Source organism: Prionailurus viverrinus, chromosome D4, assembly GCF_022837055.1.
Source record: "Prionailurus viverrinus isolate Anna chromosome D4, UM_Priviv_1.0, whole genome shotgun sequence".
Classification (NCBI taxonomy): domain Eukaryota; kingdom Metazoa; phylum Chordata; class Mammalia; order Carnivora; family Felidae; genus Prionailurus; species Prionailurus viverrinus.
Window position 1 is genome coordinate 24,279,733 of NC_062573.1, and position 26,396 is coordinate 24,306,128.

Below are 26,396 nucleotides of genomic sequence, written 5' to 3' on the forward strand. Positions count from 1 at the left end.
TAACATTTGTTGATGACTTGTGACCATACAAATGAGATAGGCATGGGCCCTGCCCTTGTGGGAACTTACAAGCTAATAGGAAAAGCAGACATGAACAAATAATTCCAAGTGTTATCAGTACTATGGCAGGGTATAGTGGGAGAATCTAGACTAAGGGTCAGTGAAAGCTTCTGTGGGGAAGCAATGTTTAAGAGTTAGCTACACAAAGGAACGGTTGAGGAGAAAGAGCATTCTGGGCAGAGTGAAGACTATGGACAAGAGCTCTGATCAAGCAAAAAGTATATGTTGGAAGAACCGAGAGAACTGACTAAAGCTTAGAGGACCAGGAAGAGAGTGAGGACATGAAACTGGAGAAGAGAAGGCAGAGAAAGGTTATGCAGAATCTCGGAGTTCTCATGAGGAGGCCAGTTTATCCCAAGGGCAATGGGGAGCCACTGATAGGTGTTAATAAGCAAGTGAGTAATATGATCAGCTTTGGGCTCTAAGATTACTCTGACTGGACTGCAGGGGAAGAGAGGAAGTATGCAGGGGGCAGAAATGATGGTGGCTTGGCCCAGAGAGGTGGCAGTATTTGTAAAACATCTCCAAAGTAGAGTAGGGCCTCTGTTGGGCTAATAAAATGCTTCCTCCCATTGGAGTCTGGTTATTTGTGTTAGTGTTGAAGGAACTTTCCCTTCATAGGCATTAGAGCCCCGTGAGGCAGATTCGGGAGCCCATTAGCAAAAGGCAACCCAAAGGCATGGAAAAGAAGAAACACAAAGGGCTAATTCTCCGCTGGAATATGAGCTTGGATCTGCTGGTTTGTGACTCTTTCCCACAACATGGGAAGGAAAGAAGCACTGATGTGCTCAGTTTGTCTGGAAACAGTTTGTAGGCCATAAAAGTATTGTCACACGGAGTGATGTGCGAAAATGAACTTCTGAAAGGGATTCTTTTCATATATAAGACAAAAGTATTGAATTACTGACCTAACATCCCTTTACCTTAAAAGGAGGGTTCATTTTGAAAGCTGGAGTTGTAAGCTAGATCGTTAGCCCCTCTTGTGCTAAGTAGGACGACAAAGCCCTCGCTTCACTCTGGGTTCAAAGAAGAGTTATCAATCATTGGTCAAGCATTTTAATTGAGCAACTATACAATGAAAGTCATTGGAATACAGTGGTTAATCACATGTTTATCACACACAGCTTCCAGTCCAGTGAAGAAGCTGAAAGTCTAGACACTAAACTGTCACGCAATTTAATTTAAGAAGTGATCTACTGTGATAGATTCTAGCAAAGAAAATTCTGTGTGCTGTGAGGGCTTACAGAAGGAGGGTGTGGTGCATGCAGCAAGTTAGGGAAGTGAATGAACTTCCCTAGTTAGGGAAGTGAATGAACTGAGATGTCAGGCAGGTGGAGAGAAATAGAGAAGTGATAGAGCAAGTTAATTTGACAAACGTATAGCACACCTGTTGGGTGCCAAGTGTCATATAAGTCACCGTGATATGCAAATGAATGAAACTCAGTCTGCACGTGGGGGGGGGGGGAAGAACATGGGCTGAGTCATGCTAATTGCTAGCTGTGAGAATTAGATTGTCACTTTAACTGCCCAAACCTCAGCATCTTAATCTGTAAAACAAGAAAATCACATCAATCTTGCAGGATTATTGCGAGAATTAAAAATATTTAGAGCCAGGCACTTAAGTCACAAGTTTTGTAATGACCACACTCTTGCCACACAAGAGTCAGTATGACATAGTATCAGAAGCAGTGTTCACATTGTTCAAAAAGTCACTGTTTTCCATCAGACTGCCTACGTTCAAATCCATGTCTGAAATTTACTAGCTCTATGACCTTGGGCAAATGACAAACTATCTAATCAGTAGTGTCTTCATCTATAAAAGGAAGAAAATAAAAATGCCTCATAAGTTTCTTGGGAGAACCAAAGGAAGTAATGCACAAGAAGAGTGGAAGATGGTTAAATAAACAGCTAGACTACATATTATATACATGCAAGGTGCTATACCAGCACAGATAAAGAGTAAACTGTTTATGGTTTTGTTCTAGATAGGACGGTGAAGCTAGTTAAGACCAGAGATTTCAGATAGAAAGACTTGGTCTGGGCCTTAAAAAATGAGTAGGTGTTGAGCAGACAGAATGCTGTTAGCTTTGCCTTGCTCAAGCTACAGGGCTGCAATTTGCAACTGTGAGAATGCCAAGAGGGGCCTAAGGCTTAAGGAGAATATTTTAAATGTGTATTGATTTATTTTGAGAAAGAGAGCATGCATGCAAGTGGGGGAGGTGCAGGGAGAGAGAAAATACCAAGCAGGCTCCGTGCTGTCAGCTAGGAGCCCGACATGGGGTTTAAACTCACAAAGTGTGAGATTATGACCTGAGCCGAAATCAAGAGTCAGATGCTTAGGTGCCCTGAGAATATTTTAAAAGACTAGTGAGTTTATTGTAATAAGCATCTTCTCTCCAGTTGCTGCCATGAGCCACAAGGCAGGTTAATAATAGCATGGGCTTCAGCAGTCGGTTAAGCATCCGACTTCGGCTCAGGTCATGATCTCGCGGTCCATGGGTTCGAGCCCCGCGTCGGGCTCTGTGCTGACAGCTCAGAGCCTGGAGCCTATTTCAGATTCTGTGTCTTCCTCTCTCTCTGACCCTCCCTGTTCATGCTCTGTCTCTCTCTGTCTCAAAAATAAATAAATATTTAAAAAAATTTTTAAAAAGGGGGGGAGGGCGCCTGGGTGGCTCAGTCGGTTAAGCATGGGCTTCGGGATCAGACAGGCTTGGGTTCTAACTCAGTCCCTTCTGCTTATAACTGTGTGATCTTATGCCAGTTACTTTGCTTCTCTAAGCTTCATATCACTGATCTTTAAAAAGGAAGTAATAGGGGCGCCTTGGTGGCTCAGTTGGTTAAGCATCCAACTTCAGCACAGGTCATGATCTCACGGTTTGTGAGTTTGAGTCCTGAGTCAGGCTCTGTGCTGACAGCTCAGAGAACTGGGCTTCAGATTCTATTGTCTCCCTCTCTCTGCCCCTCCTCCACTCTCTCTCTCTCTAAAAAATGAATAAATGTTAAAAAAAATTTTTTTAAGGAAGTAATAATAGTGCCCCCTTCATGAAGCTGCTATGAGGAATAAACAAGATAATGCATGTAAAACATGTTTGGCACATAATAAATATTCAGTAAATATTAGCTACTGTTATTGTTGGTGCCTCATTAAGGTTATGCTGGCAGAGAACATTAGAATTTGTTTAGTGTATGGACAGTTACATTAAACACATGCCTTATGCTTTATCACCTACTCAACAGTGGGATCTGCAAAATATAACATAAACCACCACATTCCCCTATGTGGGAATGATTGCAGGTTTCTACCTCTGTGGCCCCAATAACTTTGAAAGTCATACAAAGTAGGCCCTCAATAAATGTTGAATAAATTAGTGAGGAATTTGTTTCACTGATCATAAAATAAACTTTTCTCTAGTTATAGACATGAGGCATACTTCTGTAAGTCTATAAATAAATAAGTACCCCTGTAATTTCACCAGCAATGGGACGACCATTGTTAGTATCTTGATACATTTTCTTCCAAAGTGTGTGTGTGTCTGTGTGTGTCTGTGTGTATGTGTGTGTGTAACATATATGATATATGTTGAGGATCACAACATTTAAAGTAACTATATAGATATTTAATTTGATCATACCATACAAAAGCTTTTTCTCCATTTGTCATATGAGCATTTGTATTGTTTTATTAAATATGCTTCAAGGGCATCTGGGTGGTTCAAGGGCAGTTCAGTCGGTTGAACATCCAGCTCTTGATTTTGGCTCAGCTCATGATCCCAGGGTCATTGGATTGAGCCCCATGTCAAACTCCGTGAGCATGGAGCCTGCTTAAGATATTCATTCTCTCTCTCTCTCTCTCTCTCTCTCTCTCTCTCTCTTTCCTTCTTAATCTCGATCTCAATCTCTATCTCTCCCTCTGCCCCTCTCCCAGCTCATGATCTCTCTCTCCAATAATATATATATATATATGCTTTAAAACATGATTATACATTGCATAATATCCTATAAGGATGGCCATGTAATTTATTTATTATTTATTTTATTGCCATATTGTTAGATTTTTATCATGTTACAAAACTAATTCATCTTAAATATAAGTTGTTACCATATTTAGTGAGTCCTTAACCTTTTGGCATTATTGACAACTTGAAAACCTAATTTATTAAAAAATAAATAAAACTGTAAAAAAAAAAAAGAGGGGTGCCTGGGTGGCTCAGTTGGTTAACTGTCCAACTCTTTAATTCGGCTCAAGTCATGATCTCATGGTTCATGAGTTCAAGCCCCGTGTGGGCCTCTGTACTGACAATGTGGAGCCTGCTTGGGATTTCTCTCTCTCTACCCCTTCCCTGCTTGTGTTCTCTCTCTTTCTCTTTCTCTGGCTCTCTCAAAATAAACTTAAAAAAAAAAAAAGAAACTGTATTATTTTCATCATCAAAGAAAATTACCTATTTAAATAAAATGCTGCCTGGGGCACCTGGGTGGTTCAGTCAGTAAAGCAATCAACTCTGGCTCAGGTCATGATCTCACGGCTCGTGGGTTCGAGCCCCATGTTGGGCTCTGTGCTGACAGCTCAGAGCCCAGATCCTGCTTCAGATTCTGTGTCTCCCTCTCTCTCTGCCCCTTGCCCACTAGTGCTTTGTCTCTCTGTTTCTCAAAGATAAATAAACATTAAAAAAAATATTAAAAAAAAATAAAATAAAATGCTGCCTACAATTTCAGGAGTTTTATAAACTTCATGAAGCCCAACCATGGATTCCTGTCCCAGGACTTCATGTCAGAATCAATAATATCAAATATGTTAACATGAAGCAGAACACAAAGTACGGGAACTATAATTTAACAGTTGTGGAGAAGTGTCATCTCTAAAATACTGCTGACTACAGGATATTCAACTATTTTTATAACGTGGCCCAATCCCAGTTCAATCTTATATTGGAAATAATCTTAAATTTAGATGCCACATTAATACTTCTGTACAACTTTCATGAAAAATAGTGTTGCATGTGCTGTATCTTTATTATCCTTGGTGACAGAAAGCCTCTGCAGAGCTCCCAGGGTGCTACTTCTCCCCACTGCAAGGTTGTGCACTATATTAGTGTGAGAACTATTAATAGTGTGTCTACCCCTGCTCCCCTTCTCCTCTGTGGCTCCTAACTGTCCCACATCCCATTCCATTTGAGCAAGTATACAGCATGATTCAGCACTGAAAAATACAGTTATCTAAAGGAAAGAGATAATTTCATAATTATACCAAATATAAATTCAACAAACCTAAAATATAGCATAAAACAGATAAACAGATGTATTCACTGCTTTGGATTGGGCATATTTCAATCTCAAGATCCAAGGGTTTGTTGTTGTTGTTGTTAAAATTTTTTTTAACATTTATTTATTTTTGAGAGAGAGACAGAGCATGAGCAGGAGATGGCCAGAGAGAGAGGGAGACACAGAATCCGAAGCATCCTCTGGGCTCTGAGCTGCCAGCACAGAGCCCAACGCAGGGCTTGAACCCACGAACCGTGAGGTCTTGACCTGAGCCAAAGTCAGACGCTTAACCAACTGAGCCACCCAGGCACCCCTCAAGATGCAAGGTTTTATCTTGGCCTTTGTGTAGTTCTAACCAAGGAGCACAACCTTTAATTTATTATCTTTATACCTTTGTCTGATATGCAATTTATAATAGGCTGACTCCACATGCCAGTTTATACAGTGTCTGAAGAATTTTGATAGGTTCTCAACATAAAGTAAAAAATTGTTTTATGTCCGTTGTTTCCATACATTTGCTTCTGAAGTTGGAACAATTACTTACGTGAAAGCTAGGATATGAAAGAGCAGGTACGTATCTGCACATTTCTATGTACATGTTAATGACGATGTGTGTTTGGAAAATTCTAAATCACTATTAGGTCCCAAAGAATGATGGAAGAAGAAAATTTTGAAAACAATTCTAAGAACAGTTTATATTAAATATCCTTTTTTTTTTCCTTCCCTCATAGCTACATCATCCCTCTCAAGGCTTCCGCTTTGGAACTGTCCGGGAAAGCAGTGCTGAAGATTATGTGAGGCAAAGCTTCCCAGAGATGCATGAGTATATGAGAAGGTACAACGTCCCAGCTACCCCTGATGGAGTGGAGTTTTTGAAGTGAGTGTCAACCTCTTGGGTTCAAAAAGTTCTCACTGAAAGAGAAGTCTTAGCTACCAATATATATAGTATGTGTTGGTTTTTTAAAATGACAGCTAAATATACCCACTTTGTGTTCAGTAATGCCTCACAATGTGTGAGATTGAGAAGGCAGTATGGAATAGTGTGCATTTAATTATGTGACCTAGATTACTAGTTACCTGCATAGTCCCCAGTTGGCAGTAGCTTTGCTCAAAGTGCCAGTGGGGTCATTAGCGTAGCAGATGGTGGGGGAAGTAAATGTTGGCTTGACATCACCGAGGAAACAATGGTGCTGAAATGATCAAACAGTCAGGGAATGTGGCCAGAGGATAAAGTGTCCCAAGGCAACCCTTCCCTGCACGGTGAATCTCTAAGCCCATGGACTGTCTCCTTTGGCCATAAGGAAATGGAATTTATCTTAGAGATTTCCTGTAGAAAGGAAATAAGATAAAAGGCAATGATTCCCATGCCTGCATTCTTCTCATCAGAATTTATGAGAAGCAATCAAGAGCAATCACATTGCCATGGCAGATTATCAGAGCCTGTAATTCAACGAAGCTGAATGCAAAGGAGGATGGTGCAGTTAGGGATTCGCTCATGTAGTCTGCCTGGGAGAAGGGGATGAATGGCTCCTGATAGGCACCACAGCATGAGGGTGAGCAGTCCCATCTCCCTTGTGCCTGATGGTCTCAGGACAATGACATACATTCAAGCCTCCAACCCCTAAAATTGTGCTGCCCAGGAAACTGGTTTATCTATGGTCAACCACAGTAATCCTCCCAATGGATGAAGGGACTTGCCACTTCAAATTCTCTTTTAAGGAAGAAGGGAAATAGGGGCACCTGGGTGGCTCAGTCACTTAAGCATCTGACTTCAGCTCAGGTCATGATCTTAGAGTTTGTGAGTTCAAGCCCCACATCAGGCTTTCTGCTGTCAGTGCAGAGCCCACCTCAGATCCTCTGCCCCTCCCCTGCTCATTCTCTCTCTTTCTGTCTCTCCCCCCCCAGAATAAATTAATTTTATAAAAAAATAAGAGAAATAAATAAATAGCTCCATGGGACATAAGGGCTTTATGTTTCTCAAGAACTCTGGTGACAGGCCCCTAAAACTAGTTACAGACTTTTTACAGAGTCTAGAGAGGAAGCCTTGGGTTCTCAGATTTATAACATTCTGTAAGGTGTGTAAGCACTAGGAAATGGCACTATCAGTTTTGCAAGAACACTAAAATGTTAGAGTCCATCTGTAACACAGAGTGTAGTGCTCCTTTGCCTTCCAGCCCTTCTTCAGTACTCTTCTGTACTTCAAGAAAATTCATGGCTGAGAGAGAGAGTAAGATGTCAGGGAGATGGCAGTGGCTCCCAGCTAGATAGTAATCTGACAAACTGGGCTCTTTTGGCAGTGTGAAAGAGCAAGATGAGCCACTACTGTGGCAGTCCCCAGGTCCACTTGACTCAAGCTATTCATTTATTCTGGAAGCTTCACCTGAGAAGGCCCTGGTGCTCAGGGTCGTCTCCACTCTAGTCTGGAGAGATGAACTCGTTAGAAAAGCAGGTACACAACTGACACATGAAAAAATGCTCAACATCACTCATCATCACGGAAATACAAATCGAAACCTCAATGAGATGCCACCTCACACCTGTCAAAATGGCTAATGTTAACAACTCAGGCAACAACAGATGTTGCAAGAATGTGGAGAAAGAGGCTCTCTTTTGCACTGCTGGTGGGAATGAAAGCTGGTACGGCCACTCTGGAAAACAGTATGGAGGTTTCTCAAAAAAATAAAAATAGAACTACCCTACGACCCCACAGTTGCACTACTAGGTATTTATCCAAGGGATACAGGTGCTGTTTCGAAGGGGCACATGCACCCCAATGTTTATAGCAGCACTGTCAACAATATCCAAAGTATGGAAAGAGACCAAATGTCCATCAATGGATGAATGGATAAAGAAGATGTGGTATATATATACAATGGAGTATTACTTGGCGATCAAAAAGAATGAAATCTTGGGGCGCCTGGGTGGCTCAGTCAGTTGAGCATCCGACTTCAGCTCAGGTCATGATCTCACAGTTTGTGGGTTCGAGCCCCGTGTTGGGCTCTGTGCTGACAGCATAGAGCCTAGAGTCTGCTCCTAATTCTGTGTCTCCCTCTCTCTCTGCTCCTCCCCTGCTCATGCTCTGTCTCTCTCTCTCCTTCAAAAAATAAATAAAAATACATTAAAAAAATTAAAAAAAGAATGAAATCTTGCCATTTGCAACTACATGGATGGAACTAGAGGGTATTATGCTAAGTGAAATTAGTCAATCAGAGGAAGATAAATATCATATGACTTCACTCATATGAGGACTTTAAGATACAAAACAGATGAACATAAAGGAAGCAAAAATAATATAAAAACAGGGAGGGGGACAGAACATAACAGACTGTTAAATAGAGCACAAACAGAGGGTTACTGGTGGGGGTGGGTGGGGGATGGGCTAAATGGGTAAGGGGCATTAAGGAATCTACTCATAGATTATATATAGCTATATATATAATAATCTATATATAATATATCTATATTATATATAGATATTATGTGTAATTATATATAATATCTATATATATAGATTATATATAGCAAATCATTGTTGCACTATATGCTAACTGATTTGGGTGTTAAATAAATAAATAAATAAATAAATAAATAAAAGAAAAGCAGGCACAGATGAAGACACTGAGACCTTAAAGAAGCAACTTGTCCATGGTAATCTAACTAGCAAGTGGCAGAGTCTGGATTAGAACCAGGTGCCTAGAATCCAATCACTGCTGCAGGCCAGTCTAGGAACCATAACAGAAAAGCAGGTCCTTGATATTCAAAGAATAGTCCATGTTCCAGCAACATCCATGTTCCAGTTAGCACTTGGGAGTTTGTGAGAAATGCAGACAGTCAGATCCCATCTCAGAAACTGCATTTTAATAAGCTCCCCAGGTGGTTCACTGATGGAGGTAGGTGAAATTGTTATACAGGCAGAATTTACCATTAATGCCCTCTGACTCCTTATCTTTGGGCTTCTCTCTCCACTTTTGGCCCAGTCACTGGGTATGCTCTCGGCCATGACTCCAAGAAACCACAGTCCTTGTATTACCGCCCCCGCCCCAATATCCCAGAGCCTTGACCTGAAGAACACAACCTCTAGAGTCACCTATAGTATATGTATTATTGTCGTGTATGTATTATTTTGTGGCGTGGGTATTATTAAGTGAACTCTCAAAAAGACAGCAGGATTCTATAATGGGAAAAACAACCAGGGGCCCTGCCAACTGTAAGGATGATTCAGCCAGTCTAGAAGCTGCTTATACCTGGATCACACCCAGCCACATCCTCACAGTGATTCAGGGCCCCATGGGAGTCTGTGAGCTAATTGCTTCTTGCCTTCCTGTGCCATAGACACCTGTCATAACTAACTCCACTTTGCAGTCCAAAATCAAGAGTAATTATTTAAGGATACCACTGAGACTGGACCTCAGCAATTACTGGTTAGAAAAACTGAACCCCAATTTTTTTCTATTGTTATTGCTACCTCAAATATTTGCAGAGTGTTGGTAAATGGTAACTTGTTGCTGTGTAGCTCCCAAGGTACATTCTGTTTCTGTGGCAGTAAAACTTTTATTGAAGAAACATCTTTCAGCTTGATTTTTATTTTATTGCCAAGATTACATTAAGGTTCCTCATCATCAGCTCCTAGGAGACAGTTCACATCCTCAACCCTTTCTGAAGCTTCCCACAGCTGTGGAGCTGAGAGATGTTTTTTTATTTTGGTTAACGTTAAAGACAGTCCTCATTGCGACTTAAATCCAATACCCCTGGAAAAGGGAATGCATTTGAATAAGCTGTTCACTTCCTGGAAGAGTAAATCCTGGAAGAGTAAAAAGAGGAAGCAGCATTAAGAAGGGAAGTTTATCTGTTTACTCTGTGTCCATGTAAATATGTACTTCCTTCCCACTGATGCATCTTAGAGGGGTCTATGGATGTCTTTTGCTTTTAGATTTTTGATGGGCCCTAGCCATGTTCTATTCTGAGTTTGAGGCCACTCCACTGTACCGAATTCCAATAGACTCATCTTTGGCTCTAAGAGAGGAATGACTGAGCCCAGATGGAATAGAGAAGGGTTGTTCTCTTTGCCAAAATGGTTGGACAGCCCTGAGGGTCGGAAAGCCTTTCTCAAATGGATGTATGTCCTACAACTTTCCAAAAAGGATTTGAGGTGGCTGAAAACAAGAGTCATTGCATACACTGTAAATAGTTACTTTGGAAACTCCTCCTTCCTTGCCTCCTTTCTAAATGGGAACTCATCCAATGCTCAAACATCTTCCTCTTCCTCTGCACCATCTCTGTGCCTACATTCAAAAAAATGAGGAGAACACATGAAGAACGCACAAGGCATATGTTGGCATCTTGAGCCCAGTCCACGTCTGATTCACTGATACAGGCCAGGGACACCTACCTTAAATGATTCTTGCCTGAACCACTTCCTAGGATGGGAGTGAAACGTGATTCTCTGGAGATATATTAATAAAGCAGATCACTGAGATCTATTACCTGTGCTTCCCCTCCCTATTTATTGAATGCTAGCTCATGGGCTTTAAAGAGACCTCAACCATCTTTTCCCTAGGGGTGCCAGATCTCATATTTGTATTTCCTTAATATATATTCCTAAATATGACATGATGTCTGATCTCTGAACAATATGATAGTGATCATAACAGAAAGAAATAAAATTTTCCATATATTGATTAATGAGACCACCTGGTTCCAACACTTACTAGCTATGTAACCTGGATCAACCTGCATGCAACCTGTACTTTGACTCTCTGAGCCTTGTCATCTGCTAGAATGGGATAATACCAACCACTTCAGAGTCATTATGAGTGATATAGGGTGCAGAGAATAATAAATACCATGTCTCGCACAAAGGAGTCATTCAATTAATGTAAGATAAATGAACCGTGGGGCACCTAGGTGGTCAGTCAGTTAAGAGTCCAGCTCTTAGTTTTGGCTCAGCTCATGGTCTCAAGGTTCATGAGTTTGAGTCCTGTGTAAGGCTCCACGCTAACAGTGCAGAGCCTGCTAGGGATTCTTTCTCCCTCTTTCTCTCTCTTCCCCTCCCCTGCTTGTGCTCTCTCTCTTTCTCAAAGTAAATAAATTAATTTTAAAAAGAGAGAGAAATGAACCTTTCCCTTTAATTCACAGTCGCTCTGGCTTTGTTGTTGGATTTAGTAGTAATAAAAGGAAATGGTAGATAAACCATTGGAAAGATGTCATGCTGTCTTAGAAGAGTATCTGTTTCCCCTGCTCTGTTCTCTACGGGTCAGGGAGTTGTCAACAGGCTGAGTCAGCAGCTACCTAGATTGGGCTGCCCTTTGTGTCCAGGTTTCTGTCCCCTAAACAAAAACCAGCTGTCAACCTTTCTGTCCATTAATAAATCATTTTTCTCTTTTCTTCTCTTGGTCTTAAATATAGGAATGATCCAGAGAAACTAGACGCCTTCATCATGGACAAAGCCCTTCTGGATTATGAAGTGTCAATAGATGCTGACTGCAAACTTCTAACAGTGGGGAAGCCATTTGCTATAGAAGGTATTAGCCAGTCACTGTCGATTCCCTTTAACACAGGATGTGCTCAGTTTGCCAACCTCGCAAGTCAGAAACGCAAAAGTCAGAGGCAAAATGCTATTCATCTTCCCCTGTTTTCATTTTCAACTCATAAGCACTTAGCTATTAAGTTGCTGAACTTAGGAATTTATTTTTCACCTACCCCACAAAAATTTATTTGCCCAATTACTAAAAAAACAACAACAAAAAACATTGCTGTTACCCAAATGATGTTGCTTCAGATTATCTGAGAGGGGTGGCAAGCTGACAGTGTAACAATTTTCATTTAACCTGTTTTTTCTTATGACCAAAATCCTTTAATGAATCCGGCACAAAACTAGAATGATTGCATTCTACAACTGGAAGGACCTCAGTGTTGATTTACTCCAATCTACTTGTTTTATCCACAAGAAAATCCAGGGACATTACATCGTTTTTACATAATCACACAATTAGATGATTATCCTGGAATAATCGTCTAAACCTCCTGGTTCCTAAACACATGCTTTTCCACTAGCTGGGAAAACAATAGAAAAAGAAATCTCCTTCTATACCTTAGGAACCTTTAAGAGTCCTAAACAAAACCTTGTTTGGGACCTCAGGTTTGCCTTTCTCCCCACTGGCAGCAAATTTTGGCTCACAACGTGATCAACCAATCAGTCAAACTTCAGAACCAAAGGATTGCTTTGTCAGTCTCTCCTTTCATTCTGGACAGCAGTTGATACATGGAGCTGATAGTTTGAACCAGCAAATTTCACATCTCCCAATTCCCAGCTTCCCTTCTCTGACAGTACATGCTGGCTGTCAAGACAGCCATGCTCACTTGTCAGAAAACACTTTGACTTGAAACAGTCCCATGGGGGTGCACAAGCCCTATTTCCAGAAAACTCTTCTTTCCTATATGTTAACTAGTGTATCAAAACTATTCTGATTCCAATTTCCCAGCCACAGTTGGTTTCTGTCTTCCCTAAACGTATCAGCAAATTTTTTACTTCAGTCTTTGTTTTTGTGATGAATGAGAATGTAAGAGCTGATGCTGTTTCTTCAAGCTTCTCCTAAGAGAAATCAATCTTTTCTCCAAGCAAAATGACCTCCACCTGAACCAGGGATAGAACTCAAGAAGAGAGAGATTTAGTGGTAGTTGTCTTCTCTTAAAACTACAACCTGAAATAGCAAAGTCTGAAAAAAAAAGAAAAGAAAAAGAAAAGCAAGAAACCAAAAACATTTATTATATAAACCCATTTTGATGTAACAATGGAAAAAAATCCCATTTTTTGTGGCATCTGGGGATATGGAAGAGATGTTAGATTTTTTTTTCTGTCCTAGATGCACTGGGTAATTGAGGTCCCTTCTGCCTTTAGCAGCTACTAACAATGAATCATTTGTAGCGGGCATAAGAATGAGGGACTCCATTCTCCACCTTTGTCTTCAGGGTGCAACCCTATCTTGTCAAAAGACAGTGGTGAGATGGCTTTTTGCCTCTGCTAGACCCCAGTGCCAGATGCCACACAATTAACTCCCCACTGGTTTCCTGTTTACATTTCCATCTGTGCTCCTGAGACTTAGTGTCTTACAGTTCCCATCATCTCCACATACCACATTGTTTTCAAAGGGGATGAGGACAAAATGGCGCATGAAGAGCTCTCTCTGCAAGAGAACAGAAAGACTACAAATTTGAATAGAAAACATTCTCATCATTGTTGGTTTATTTTAAAAGGAAAAAAAAAAACATTGCTGGTTTAGTCTGGATAAGGTGCAAATCAGAAAATTTAATTCAGTACTGCCCCTGCCAACAAGTTCACAGCTTACAAACAGAACTTGGTAAAACACAAAGGGAGGAAGGATACTTATGAGTTACAAAAAACGGTGTGATCGAGATACTAGTAAAAGTCTTGATTGGTGCTTTAAAAAAAAAATTAATCTCCTAACTTTTTAGGGAATATTTCTCTCAATGCAATTTTAAAAAATATTATATGCTTTAAGAACATATATGTTTCTTGAACTTATAAAGATGTGGACTTATTAATTAATCAGACCTTATAGTTATATAAAAATGTCATGAAAGCAATTTATGACCAATTCTTACCCTTTTAGCTTACAGAAATGTTTTATATATATGTATCTGTATCAACTGTGTTATAGCAGGTATGTAATAGACGATGTATTACCTATGATGTAACTCATTAGGTTAAATCTGAAATAAGTACTTAATTCACTTACTGATGTAGTTCGTCAAAGGATCCTGAGAGTCTGCACCTACTTTCCCAAGTGCTTAAATGGCTTTGAGAACTTAAGAGGGAAAACAGTCCTTGGATTGCTTCATGTTGAATGTACCTTCACTTTATATAGTATTGATATCACACCAACTGCTTGTGACTACTGATTCCCCCTCCCAGCTTCACCATTCTGCATTTATTTAGGCTTAAAAGGTAAAACTGAGGCAAATGTGAGCCAGTGGCTTCACTTTGATTTTGAAACCTTTTCCTGAGGACTCAGCACAGCAAACCAAAACTATTATGAATTCAGAAGCATGTGGAAAGCCTTTCGTCATATTAAATACCACACATCAGGGACACAAAGACATATAGGGTGCTCTGGAAAAGAAGAAAGTGTTGAGATAAATGAATACATGTCCCAAATTTATGCATTGGAGTTAGCTGACAATAAAGGTCAAATGAGAAGAAAGAGTAATGGAACTGCACAGTAATGATTTGTGACCTTTCTGCCAAAGACCTTTGCCTGTTTTTGAGTTTGTTCCTTTACTTGCTTTCCGCTGATACGTAATATAGTGCCGGAGTCTGAGCACTTGGGTTAGAAGAGAGCTGCTGTTACTAACTGTGCCCCATTGGTCTGGTCATTTCATCTGTTCTCCAGGCTCCTCATCTGCATGATGGGTTTATGAATAGTACATCTAGAGTGGAGCTATTGTGAAGGTTAAGTAAAATAATACAGGTAAAGCATGGACAAGCAAATAGTGCCCAATAAATTATTATCATCCGGTATATTGAATTCATAGATTGAGACCAATTCCCTATAAAATTATTCCGGATAGATAGCCTTCACATATCTCAACTTCTCCCACACACTTCTCTCTCCACTTTGATGTTCTGGGGGTAAGAGAAACCTATTTTTAAAGTCTTCCTTATACCTGGGGCTATTACAATGTGTTCTCAATGGCCATTGCCCCAGCGTAGCTAAATACAGTATTCTAAGGACAGACAGCAAAAATGAATTAACCTTTCTTCCTGAAGTCTTTTTAACCCTATCTAAGATCTCATTTTCAAAATATCTATTTCCCAACTATATTTCAGGAAGATTCTTTTAGTCTATGAATTTCTAACTATACATTTCCTAGCCAAAATATATTTCTACTACTCTTAGCTGAGTAAAGCTGATTTATCCATGGGGAAAAGATCAGGATTCTGTTCTGAAAATTGTTCTCTTGGGCTATTAAGCTGTATCCAATTTCCAGGGTGCCTGATGCCTTCTTCTTTAGGGTTGAAGGATTCCATTTTGCTTCATCCATCAACCACAAAATAGTCAACCTCGTCTTTATTGCGAAGCCACGTTTCTAATGATAATGAAAGCAACTCAGGCTGCTAGGTTGAGTCAGCAATTTAAAAATCAGAATTCTTTGACCAATGAACACAATCAAATTTGAAAAGCAACTGATAAAAAGGACAGAAATGAAACCTTCAAGGTTTTACTATTTTATGTTTCTGAATAAAGTGGATTTTTATGTCTTTTAACAAATACCTCTTCTAGTCACCACTAACTTTTTTCCTATTTCTCCCTTTGTTCTGTATGCATAGTTTGTTTTAATTGGTTCGTAATTATTATTAATGCCAATAATCATTTAAATGCCAATACTCAATATACATATTAAAATAGAAAATTAAAAAGGACAGTAATCTATTTTTAGCAGTCAATTGCAAATTGACATGATGGAATAGGGTGATTTAATATTTATTATTTCCTGTGTGATAATTTTTTATAAATGTCTCTCTGCAAATTCAACATAGCTTTTTCCCCAAGGCGTTTTTAATACTTCTGTTGTAGTGCCAAAAAACTATTCTTAAAATATGTAGATTCATCGTAAGTATTAATTTCAGCTTTTTAAATTTTACATCATGTATTTTGTTTCATCTACCCCAAATGCCACTATCAATAATCAGTCTAAGATGCCTCCTCTTACCCTTCTCATCTGGTAGCAAGATCGCATTCCTCTGAACTCCATAGAGTTTCATCCATCCTCCTCATCGCATCTGGTTTTTATACTTTACCTTGTTGAATTTATGCATCATCTACCTTGTCTTCCAGAAAAGTCCTATAACTTTCTACCACATTATGTACTTATTTATGTCTGTCTCCTCTCCCCCTTACCACCATGAGCTTCATGAGGATAGAATTAGTGTCTGACTTAACTTGGAAGTCTCCACAGCCCTTGGCAGAATATCCGGCACAGAATAAGCATTCAACACATTTGTGGAATTAATGAACAGATGAATAGGTGTGCAACAAATGCTTATCAAATGAGAACTGAAAACAGTTCTGCCATTATTACACTAACCTAGGCTGCAGTTGTTGGCTTTGAGAAGATTTTTAGGAGAAACAATATAGTCAGGGAGTGTCCTTGCTAATTAATTCCCTCATATAGGTACAATCACATACCTATTAGGGCTGTGCTTATGCTATATTTACACAATTTATTGAAAAGTTTATAAACAAAATCTGCTTATGAATAATATATACTCGTGTCTGCTAAAAACAAACCACCAGTTTAGATGATTGTGTTTTTTTACTGAATTGCCTGGTTTGGGGAGTTGACATCAATATGACTGTAGTGATAGGGCCTGTGTTGAAGAGGAAATAAGCCATGTATTCTCTTGTCTTGCTCACATGCTGTCCTGGACACAATGGAAAGAGCATTGGTTTTGGACTCAAACAGACCTACTTTCAAATGCTAGCTTTGACAACTATGAGCTCTGTCACCTTGGGCAGTTTACTTACTCAATCTTTAAGTCTCTAATACGTATTGTGCCGTAAGTTCATATAAGGGCTAGACACATATGGAATATTATCTGGTACACAGTAGGGCTTAATATGTTCTAGTTCTTGTTATTAAATTCCAGAGTGATTTAACTGAACTGTATACCATAGTCTACAGTATTCATCTAGTGCATGAAATGCAAAATGGGGTAAGGTACGTAAAAAGTTTATTAGAGAACATGGTATATAGTCATCTCTCAATTCACATTAGAAATTGTCATGGAAAATTACTGCCTCAGGGAAAATACAGTAATATTCAGCAAACCTGGCCTACTTACCCTGACCATCAAGCCATTTCTACCAGACAGTTCCAATTCCTCCTGCTATATGTTGTATATGCCCCAGTTCTCTCTCATGGCATTTATCTCACTTGTAATGGTATAATCATTACATGGTGCAGTGAAAACTATCTCCCTGTTAAGGTACATACTCAATGACCGCAGGGACTATATATCTACCTTGCTCACTGCTAAATCCTGACCACTGAACACAGTGCTTATTCACTCAAATATTTGTTCAGTGAATGAATGATTGCATGAGTCAGTCAGTCATTGAATGTTATTAGACACTTGACCATTATTGTGTCTGACATGTAAATAAGGGCTGAATGAGTGAATGTACAACTGAGTTGTCAATAGCATTCATTATAATAAAAGTTTCTAAAGAAAACTGCTTACTTCCTTATAGTTACCTATTATAAAAAATGTTATTTAATGATAACATCAGCAGAAGAACAGGCTGCCTATTTAAAGTCTTTTCTTGTCAGTCTTGCTTTTCAAACCTAAACTACTAGGCACAAAGTAGGCACTCAAAATAGCTTTTTTTGGATGGAAAATTCTAATCATGCTCTTGACATTGTCATCATTTCCTTGACTTGCCATTGTTAGGGAACAAACAAAATTATCAAGGGAAAAACACCATACAGCTCTTTAAAACTCAAATTTTTTCTGCATTATTTTTTTTTGTCTTTTATTGGTTATAAACGTATCTCAAGCCTCATTTTTTAAAAAAAGGATTTGTGTATCCACAATAAAAAAACAACAACAAAAGCTAATGTCCTTGGAAATAAATTGTAGGATGGAATAATTATAGCGAGCGTTTGTTTTCATGAAGCATCTTTGAATTCTTGACAGCATTTTAGTCTTTATCGGTGAAAAAAAGAGCTAGCTGTACCTTTAATTTATCTTCCTCAATCATCCTGAGGGCAAAACATCTTTTTTTGACCATGCTGTCCAATAGTGAAAGACAAAATGTAGTTAATTAGCTTTTTCACATGGTTCATCAAAGAAAAGAACAGTGAATTAATAGCTTGGAAGGGAAGTAAAGCCGCACAGAGTGAGAATACAGAGTCCATGCTGATAAATAAAACTCTGACAACACATTACATCCACCTTTTTGCTCCTCGTTAGTCTTCCCCCCTGCCTCTCTTGCCTTAAATAACCACTGTCCTGGATATTTGGCTTATCATTTCCTTGATTTTCTTTTAACTATACTTTTGCCACATACATACGAATTCCTAAAAATAGACTGTTTTGTTGTGAATGTGTTTACATTTACACAATGGAATCATGCTGGAATCTTCTGGGACTGATCTTTCTTATTCATTATTGCTAGAAATCATCCATATTATCCCATGTAGTTCTAGTTTATATGTTTCACACTGTATAATACTACAATTGTGTAAACATTCCACAATTTATTTACTCATTCTCTTGTCAAAGAAAATTTGGGGGGCACCTGAGTGGCTCAGTTGGTTAGGTGTCTGACTTCCCTTCAGGTCATGATCTCACTGTTCGTGAGTTGGAGCCCCACATCTATCCTCTGGCTCCCTCTGGCTCTCTGCTCCTCTCCCCCTCTTGAGCACTCTGCCTCTGTCTCAAAAATAAATAAATATTTTTAAAAAACATTTGGGTTGTTTTCAGTTTTTGCTATTACATACAGTGCCTCTAGGAACATTCTGGTACATATTCCCATGTGGTTGTGGAGGAGCTTTTAGGAATGTACTTAAAATTGCTCATGTTAGAGCATGTAAATGTTTAACTATACAAAATAATAGCAAACTATTTTCCAAAATGGTTATATCAGTTTGTATTCACAGAAGCAACATGTAAGTGACCTACATCTTACTGACCTACATCTTCTCCAACACTTGGTATTACCAGATTCTCTCTCTCTTTTTTTTTTTTTTGACATGTTTTTGTGGGTGTTTCAATGCTCATGCTATATTCTATGCTTACATGGTCTCATTATTAATAAACTAACAAAAGTGACCAATGATAAGAAAATGCCATAAACAAGAGATAGTAATTAATCCAATTTTGTGTGTTCAAGGTTCAGAGGAGGGGTTTAGGAGAGGTGGATAGGGAATCCTAGCCCTGGTAAAGGCCTCAAAGATAGCTTCTCAAAATTACCTTGAAGAGTAGGGGTGCCTGGGTGGCTCAGTCAGTTAAATGTCTGACTTCGTCTCAGGTCATGATCTCACAGTTCATGAGTTCGAGCCCCACGTCAGGCTCTGTGCTGACAGCTCAGAGCCTGGATCCTGCTTTGGATTCTGTGTCTCCCTCTCTCTTTGCCCCTCTCCTGTTCTCTCTCTCAAAAATAAATAAACATTAAAAAAAATTACCTTGAAGGCAGGGGCAGAAGGCCTTGGAATACAATGTGCCACTAGAACACAGTGTGCAGCCCATTCCTCTCCTTTCCAGACTCCTCTCCTTCTCAGAAAGGCAGCAGATCCAAGGTAATCATACCTTGGACATCTCTGAGTCCTTTGAAGGAAAGATAGTGAAAGCTCACCCTACCCTTGTTACCAGGTCTGATGGCAGCATCACACAATTGTGGTGGCAACCTCTTAGGTACCTCTCAGGCGAAAAGCTGATCTCAGATTATATTTTCTTCTAGGATATGGCATTGGTCTTCCACCCAACTCTCCACTGACCTCCAATATATCCGAGCTAATCAGTCAATACAAGTCTCATGGGTTCATGGATGTGCTGCATGACAAGTGGTACAAGGTGGTTCCCTGTGGAAAGAGAAGCTTTGCTGTCACTGAGGTAAGGGAAAAAGTGCTGATAATGTTGATGCTTCGTAAAGCCTTACTTTGAAGGATGTGACGAAATGCACTGTTACATGTGTCTTGTGGTACAAACCAGGCCATACCTCTACTAGAACTCACCATGATATTTGAATGACTCCTACCTTCACTTGAAGAGTGCCCATTCCTATAGGAATTTGCAATAACACAAGTTTGTCTTATATTTAAATGTGATGCTATTTTGATGAGTAAATGTCTGAATTTCCATTTTCTTCTATATGCAGTATTCTCAAGTGCAGAAGAAATGCTGTTCAAATTACAGCAATAGTATCTGAGATTCTCATTAACTATGTTTGGTTTAGGGGCATCTGGGTGGCTCAGTCAGTTGAGCGTCCAACTTCGGCTCAGGTCATGATCTCGCGGTCCGTGAGTTCATGCCCTGCATCAGGCTCTGTGCTGACAGCTCAGAGCCTGGAGCCTGTTTCAGATTCTGTGTCTCCCTCTCTCTCTGTCCCTCCCCCATTCTCACTCTCTCTCTCTCTCTCTCTCAAAAGTAAACATAAAAAAAAAAAACAGTGTTCAGTTTAAGTGTTAATTGCTGGTCACGAGGTGGACTTCAGACTATCCTTCAAGATCCAATCAAAGCTATTTTCCCGATAGTCCAAAGATGAATCCTTTGTGGGTTTACAAAAATAGACACACTTTACCCAGTAATTCTTCATTACTGGATCATAGATTTTTTAAACTGAAAACAGCCAATACCTTTCTTTTACAGATGGAAACTAATACCCAAAGGTCCTAAGTGATTTGCCCAAGGCAAACAAATAGTCAGAATCTACATCTTTCTATTGCAGTGCTCTGCTTTTACAATGTAATGGGGAAGAAACCATCAAAGTGGATAATTAAGATAGGAGACTAAAAGATATAACAAGAACCATGGGTTCAGGTATTTAAAAGAGAAGCCAAATAAATCAGTACAAGGTCAGCCAGACATTTCCAAAAAAAAAAAAAAAAAAAAACTATAGCCAACAACAATAATGGCTTCATATAGCCTCTATTTATCAACACCTCCCAAATTTGTATTTCTACACAGACTCTTCTGAGCTCTAGAACCATATGTCTACCTTCCCGTTTGACATCCCCACTTGGATATCCTACAGGCATCTCACATTTAACTTGTCAAAAACTGAACCCTTGATCTTCTCTCCTAAATCTGCTTTTCCTCCTGTGCTTCACGTCTTGGGTAATGGCGCCTCTGTCCATTCCAGAAACTGCCAAGGATCCTTAATGCCTCCCACATCTCACCTTCCGTATCCATCAACAAGCCATATTTTTTCCTTCTATAAAATATGTCTCAAGTATGCCCGTTTATTGCCATCTTTGCTGTCATGGCTCTAGTTCAAGCCATCATCCCTCATCTGGGCCACTGCAAAAGCCTCCTAACTGCTGTCTGTTTTCATGTCTGCCTTTCTCCAATTTATTCTCCATGTGGCAGATCACTCTTCAACTTAGAAGCCTGCATTGGCTTCCCGTGTTAATTAGGGAACAATCTGAAATGCAGAACATGGCCTACAGTGCCCTGTGGGACTTGATCCTGCCTACAGCTTCAGCCTCGTCTCATGCCACTTTCCCCTGGCTCATTACAGCCCCACCACAGTGGCCATTTGAGATAGAGATACGCCAGTGGCTTCTGTGCGTTGGCATCTCAGCACATGCTATTACATCCTCCTTCCCCAAAAGTCTTACGCCTAGCATTTACCAGCTAATGCCTTCTCATTATAAATTCCCAGCTGAAATCTTGCTTCTCCAGAGCCTGCCTATAATCCCTGTGCCAATCTGAGTCATATCTTCCTTTTTAACCTCATATTATATCTCACTGAGAAGATAGTCATAGAACAAAGATTTAAAGGAAGCAAAGAGGAAAATGGGGAACTAGGGAACTAGCATGTTCTGGTTTTTTACTATGTGACAAAAGCTGTACTGGGGACATTAATTCATTGGTTCTCACTACAACCCTGTTAGGCAGGCATTTTTATCGTTATTTGGAGAGGTTTGCATGGCATTTTCTAAATGAAGTAAAATTGGGCTGATACTGGTAGCTGAATTAAGTCAGCCGAGAAAGGAAAAAAAACAGTTGCTTAAATTGTGCAAAGCAGCAGTTCACTTGGTGTTTTCTACCATTTGCTGTGACCGTGGTTAACTCATGCCAAAACTTCCAAGTGATTCAAAGTTGACAAAAAAGACCTTAGACAAGGCAAAAGGAGCCTCTCAGTCATGTCCCCAAAGCCAGCCATATGGAATGATCTGAACCTGCTTGATCACATGAACACCTCTAGGCTGTTGCCATTTCAGAGGACCATCAGACTGAGATACCAGCTGGAGGGACCATCTGACTGCACTGGACAAACCTCCACTGGAGGTACAGGACTCTGCAGACTCAGAACCTAACTCCACCAGGCACATAGAGGGAAACATCCTTCTGGAGACTAACATAAATCTATTTATTCCAGTATGAAAAGAGCTACCACAAAGCATGATAAATTTGAAGCCATATATTTCTGGACTTGTATCCTGACTCTACCAGTTAACAACTGAATGACTTAGCTGCTATTAAGTCTCAGTTTCCTCATCCATGAATGAATATGATAACACCTGCCTTGCTATTTTGTTCTGAGAAGAGGAGATCATTTATGGAAAGACACCTGACACAGGGGCACCTGGGTGGCTCGGTCAGTTCAGCATCCAACTCTTGATTTCAGCTCAGGTCACGATCACGGTTCCTGAGTTCAAGCCCCATGTCAGGCTCTGTACTGGCATTGCAGAACCTGCTTAAGATTCTCTGTCTCTCTCTCTCTCTCTCTCTCTCTCTCTCCCCCTCTCTCCCCCCCCCCGCTCTCTTCTCTCTCTCAAAATAAATAAATAAATAAACTAACTAAAAAAAAAAAAAAGAAACCTGACACAAGTAGCAAATGATGGAAATATTAATATACAATCAGTGCAGGGAGAATGAAATCATCATGATGGATTAGACCAACCATGACTCATCCCCTAGGACTGATCATGGGACGGCTTCCCTTGAAATACATGGTCACATAGAGAAGACCTAAACAAAAGCAGCATTCCCTTAGGAAGAGGGACACGGGAGAATGGATGCCAAATAAGCAATCACTCACCTATTCCATACCCACTCCATAAATGGAAAAGTTGCTTCCTCTCTCATCCCAACCACTTCTTATCTGTACAATGAGGTGTTTGGGTTTTATCATCTGCAAGAGCCCTCCTAGCTTTGATCCAGTGGATCATCCTGAGATAATATTAATATTCTTTACAGTACAGCATAATGGTTCAAAACATGGGCTTCAGAGACCGTTCTGGATTTGAACCCTATTGGCTATGTGGTACAGGACATGTTAGTTGGCCATTCTGAGCCTCAGCTTCTGCAAATTGGGGATGATAATATCTACTTTATAGGATTATGGTGAAAATTAAGGTAGATAGTGCTTGTAAAATACTGAACTATGCCCAGATATGGTAGCCACAAGATCACTTATGTTGTTAAGGATTTTGAGGTTTCACTATAAATGTTCCAGGATTTTTATGAATTTAGCAGCAATTTTGAACAAAACCAAATTACATGTGGACAAGTAAGAAGATAAGTTTTGAATAACAAATAATCATTAGAAGCCATAAACTGTTCAGGTCATGCATACAAAATACACTAAATTTTTTTTTTTCTAACCATGGTTTTTAGCAGGTCAAATTCAGGAGAGAAGCATTTGGGAAATTCTGGATGTAGTGAATTAGAAGCAGTTGGATAAGAGACTGACATCAGGATCAAGTTATAGTTAAGACCACCCTGGGCCCTCTCTCCTGGTCAGCTGAATTTGGAAGGGGGAGAGAGGTAGGACTGAGGAGAATGGAAGGGAAGTGTATCATTAATTGGAACCTCAGACAAGAAAAAAAAAAAATTCTGTGTGTGTAGAGGTAAGCAGGCCGCCCCCAGCCTCGGGGAATCTTCTGAACACGCATGGAGCTGTTCTTTCTCAGGAACGGTGCTCTGCAGTATGGTGCATCCTGGTCTGTGCAGTAGCAAACTGCCATATGATGATGCTCACCTGTGTGCATTTAAACAGCAGTGCGTAGCCTTGTACACCAGCCGGCACATTTGTCTTGAACAACCTATGACAGAATTTCAGGATGTCTCCCTCACCGGACCCAAAGGCAGAATATAATTAAATGAAACCAGTCTTTATCTCATTGGCTGAGCTTGGGCTCCTCTGTGAAGGCCCTCTGCCTGCTGGATTTCCCTTGGCTCAATCCATGAATTTCCACCTGCTTTTTTTTTTCCCCAAGCTTTCAGAAAAGGTCAGAAGAAGGAAGCATTTACGTAAGTGCTTTGCTTCCCATACCTTTTGCCTCAAATGCCGTGCATTGCTGGGCTGTGATAGTGTGGAAACCAGGACCAGCCCTGAAATCGGACAAGCCAGATTAGAAGCCTGCATCTACCATCAGCTTGCTTAGGGCAAATCACTAACTCAGCTCAATCTTAGCTTCTTCATCTCTTCAGGGGCTTCTTGGGTGGAGTAAATAAAATAGCGGTTTAATGAACGTGTCCCACCTCCTTCACCACCCAGGGGGAGGAGTTCTGCACAGTACCTCTCCGGACAGGTGCCCTTGAGGAGGATATTCCTTCGTTTATCTCTGGCCCGACTCTCCATTTTCCATGTCCAGTCCTAGTCTACATATGTTGCCACAGAGTAATTAAACACCCTTTCACTCCGAAAAAATAACCTACTTTGGCTAGTAAGCGATATGGTCACCTAGTAACACTATATGAAAGCTGCGTTTTCTTCCTATCTGGTAATTGGACATTAGTATTTCATCCCCTGTGAGGACTTTGATCTATTCACCTCCCATCTCTTGGCAACCCCAGAGCTGTCTAGCTGCAGTCTCTCTGGAGGATAAACTCATTTTTTTTGAACTTCAGGGCTTTATCTGGTCCCCCAGAGTCACCTAGAAAATCTCACGTCCAGTTCTGCCGACCAGACTCCGGCAATTCTCAAAGGAACTTTAAATGACCTCAGATGTTTCTTCACGATGCTCCTAGCACCGTTGTGCCTACGCTCACAGTAAACTTATTGTCCATCAGTTCCACTGGGGAAAACGTATGGCAGACTTTAAATTCCTCCGTTTTCCTTTGACTCAGGAAAAAAATGTAATTTTTTGGTAAAGTCACTGAGTGAACTTAGAGTTCCAGGGCAACAGTTTTGTAAAATCTGTTATTTGCAAACTAGGAAAAGGAAGTCAGCAGATCACAGTTTAGCAAACTCCCAAAATTCTCCAAGAAATTATTAAGGTGTATAATGATACCTTTTTTTCTTTTGAGATTCAGCGGGGGAAGAGCAGAGAGAGAGGGGGACAGAAGATCCAAAGTGGATTCTCACAGAACCTGATGTGGGGCTCAAACTCATGAACCACGAAATCATGACCTGAGCCAAAGTCAGATGCTTACCTGAGACTCAGGCGCCCAATGATACCTTTTTATTAAAAAAAAAAAAAAAAAGTCTCTTTTATTTAAAAAAAATGTTTTTTTTAATGTGTATTTATTTTTGAGAGAGACAGAGACAGAATGTGAGTGGGTTAGGGGCAGAGAGAGAGGGAGACACAGAATCCGAAGCAGGCTCCAGGCTCTGAGCTGTCAGCACAGAGCCCGACGCGGGGCTCCAACTCACAAGCTGCTGTGAGATCATGACCTGAGCCGAAGTCGGATGCTCAACCAACTGAGCCACCCAGGTGCCCTCCCCAAAGAAGTCTCTTTTAAATAATGGATTGAGTAAATAATTGGTTTTACCTTTTAACCAAATGGAAACAGTAAAGAAGGAAGAGGAAATAGTGATCTTGGCAGAGAATGGATAGCACTCTCAAACAATCCGAGAAAAGTTTTTAAGAAGACATTTGCAAATGTATGGGTTAAGGAAACCAACAGAAATAGTAGTGTCCCAGAGCAGGTGAAGTGAGGAGTCATTACCACATCTAGGCTCAAGGGAAAAAATGGAGAGAGCCATTCCTAGAACTCAGGAGTAAGGGATCAAAGGGGGTTTTCTAACAGGAGCTATAGCCTTTGGTGAGGGACATAGCCAACCAATGGTGACCTGGCTGGAAGATGGCCAGAGAATAAATACCTGACCTTAGTTTCCTCCCACCTTCTCATTTTCCACCACTGCCTTAGGTCAAGGGAGCCTGTCAATGTGGTCCACAGAGGACCTCCTCAGGGCACAAAGCCCAGTGGGAAAAGGTGGAGAGTGTTCTGGAAGGCCAAAAGAATGTACGGCACAGCCCCTGGTAGCAGACAAAGATGGGGATGGAATAGCTAGGGGAAAGTGCCTGCAGCCTGACCATCTGAGAATGTGTAGCTTCTGTACCAGAACACAGAGGTCCAGCCTGCAGGCAGACAGCTCATG

At 40.3% G+C, this 26,396-nt stretch overlaps 1 protein-coding gene across 2 annotated transcripts in view; it reads left to right on the plus strand.

Annotated features, from left to right (window-relative positions):
* Positions 1-26,396, plus strand: part of GRIN3A (glutamate ionotropic receptor NMDA type subunit 3A) — a 169,333-nt gene that overhangs the window by 105,497 nt on the left and 37,440 nt on the right. For both annotated transcript variants that reach the window (XM_047829605.1, XM_047829606.1), the window contains exons 4-6: positions 6,051-6,196; positions 11,725-11,840; positions 19,803-19,954. In XM_047829605.1, coding sequence (XP_047685561.1) covers positions 6,051-6,196; positions 11,725-11,840; positions 19,803-19,954 — 414 coding nt within the window. The remainder of the gene's footprint in view (positions 1-6,050; positions 6,197-11,724; positions 11,841-19,802; positions 19,955-26,396) is intronic.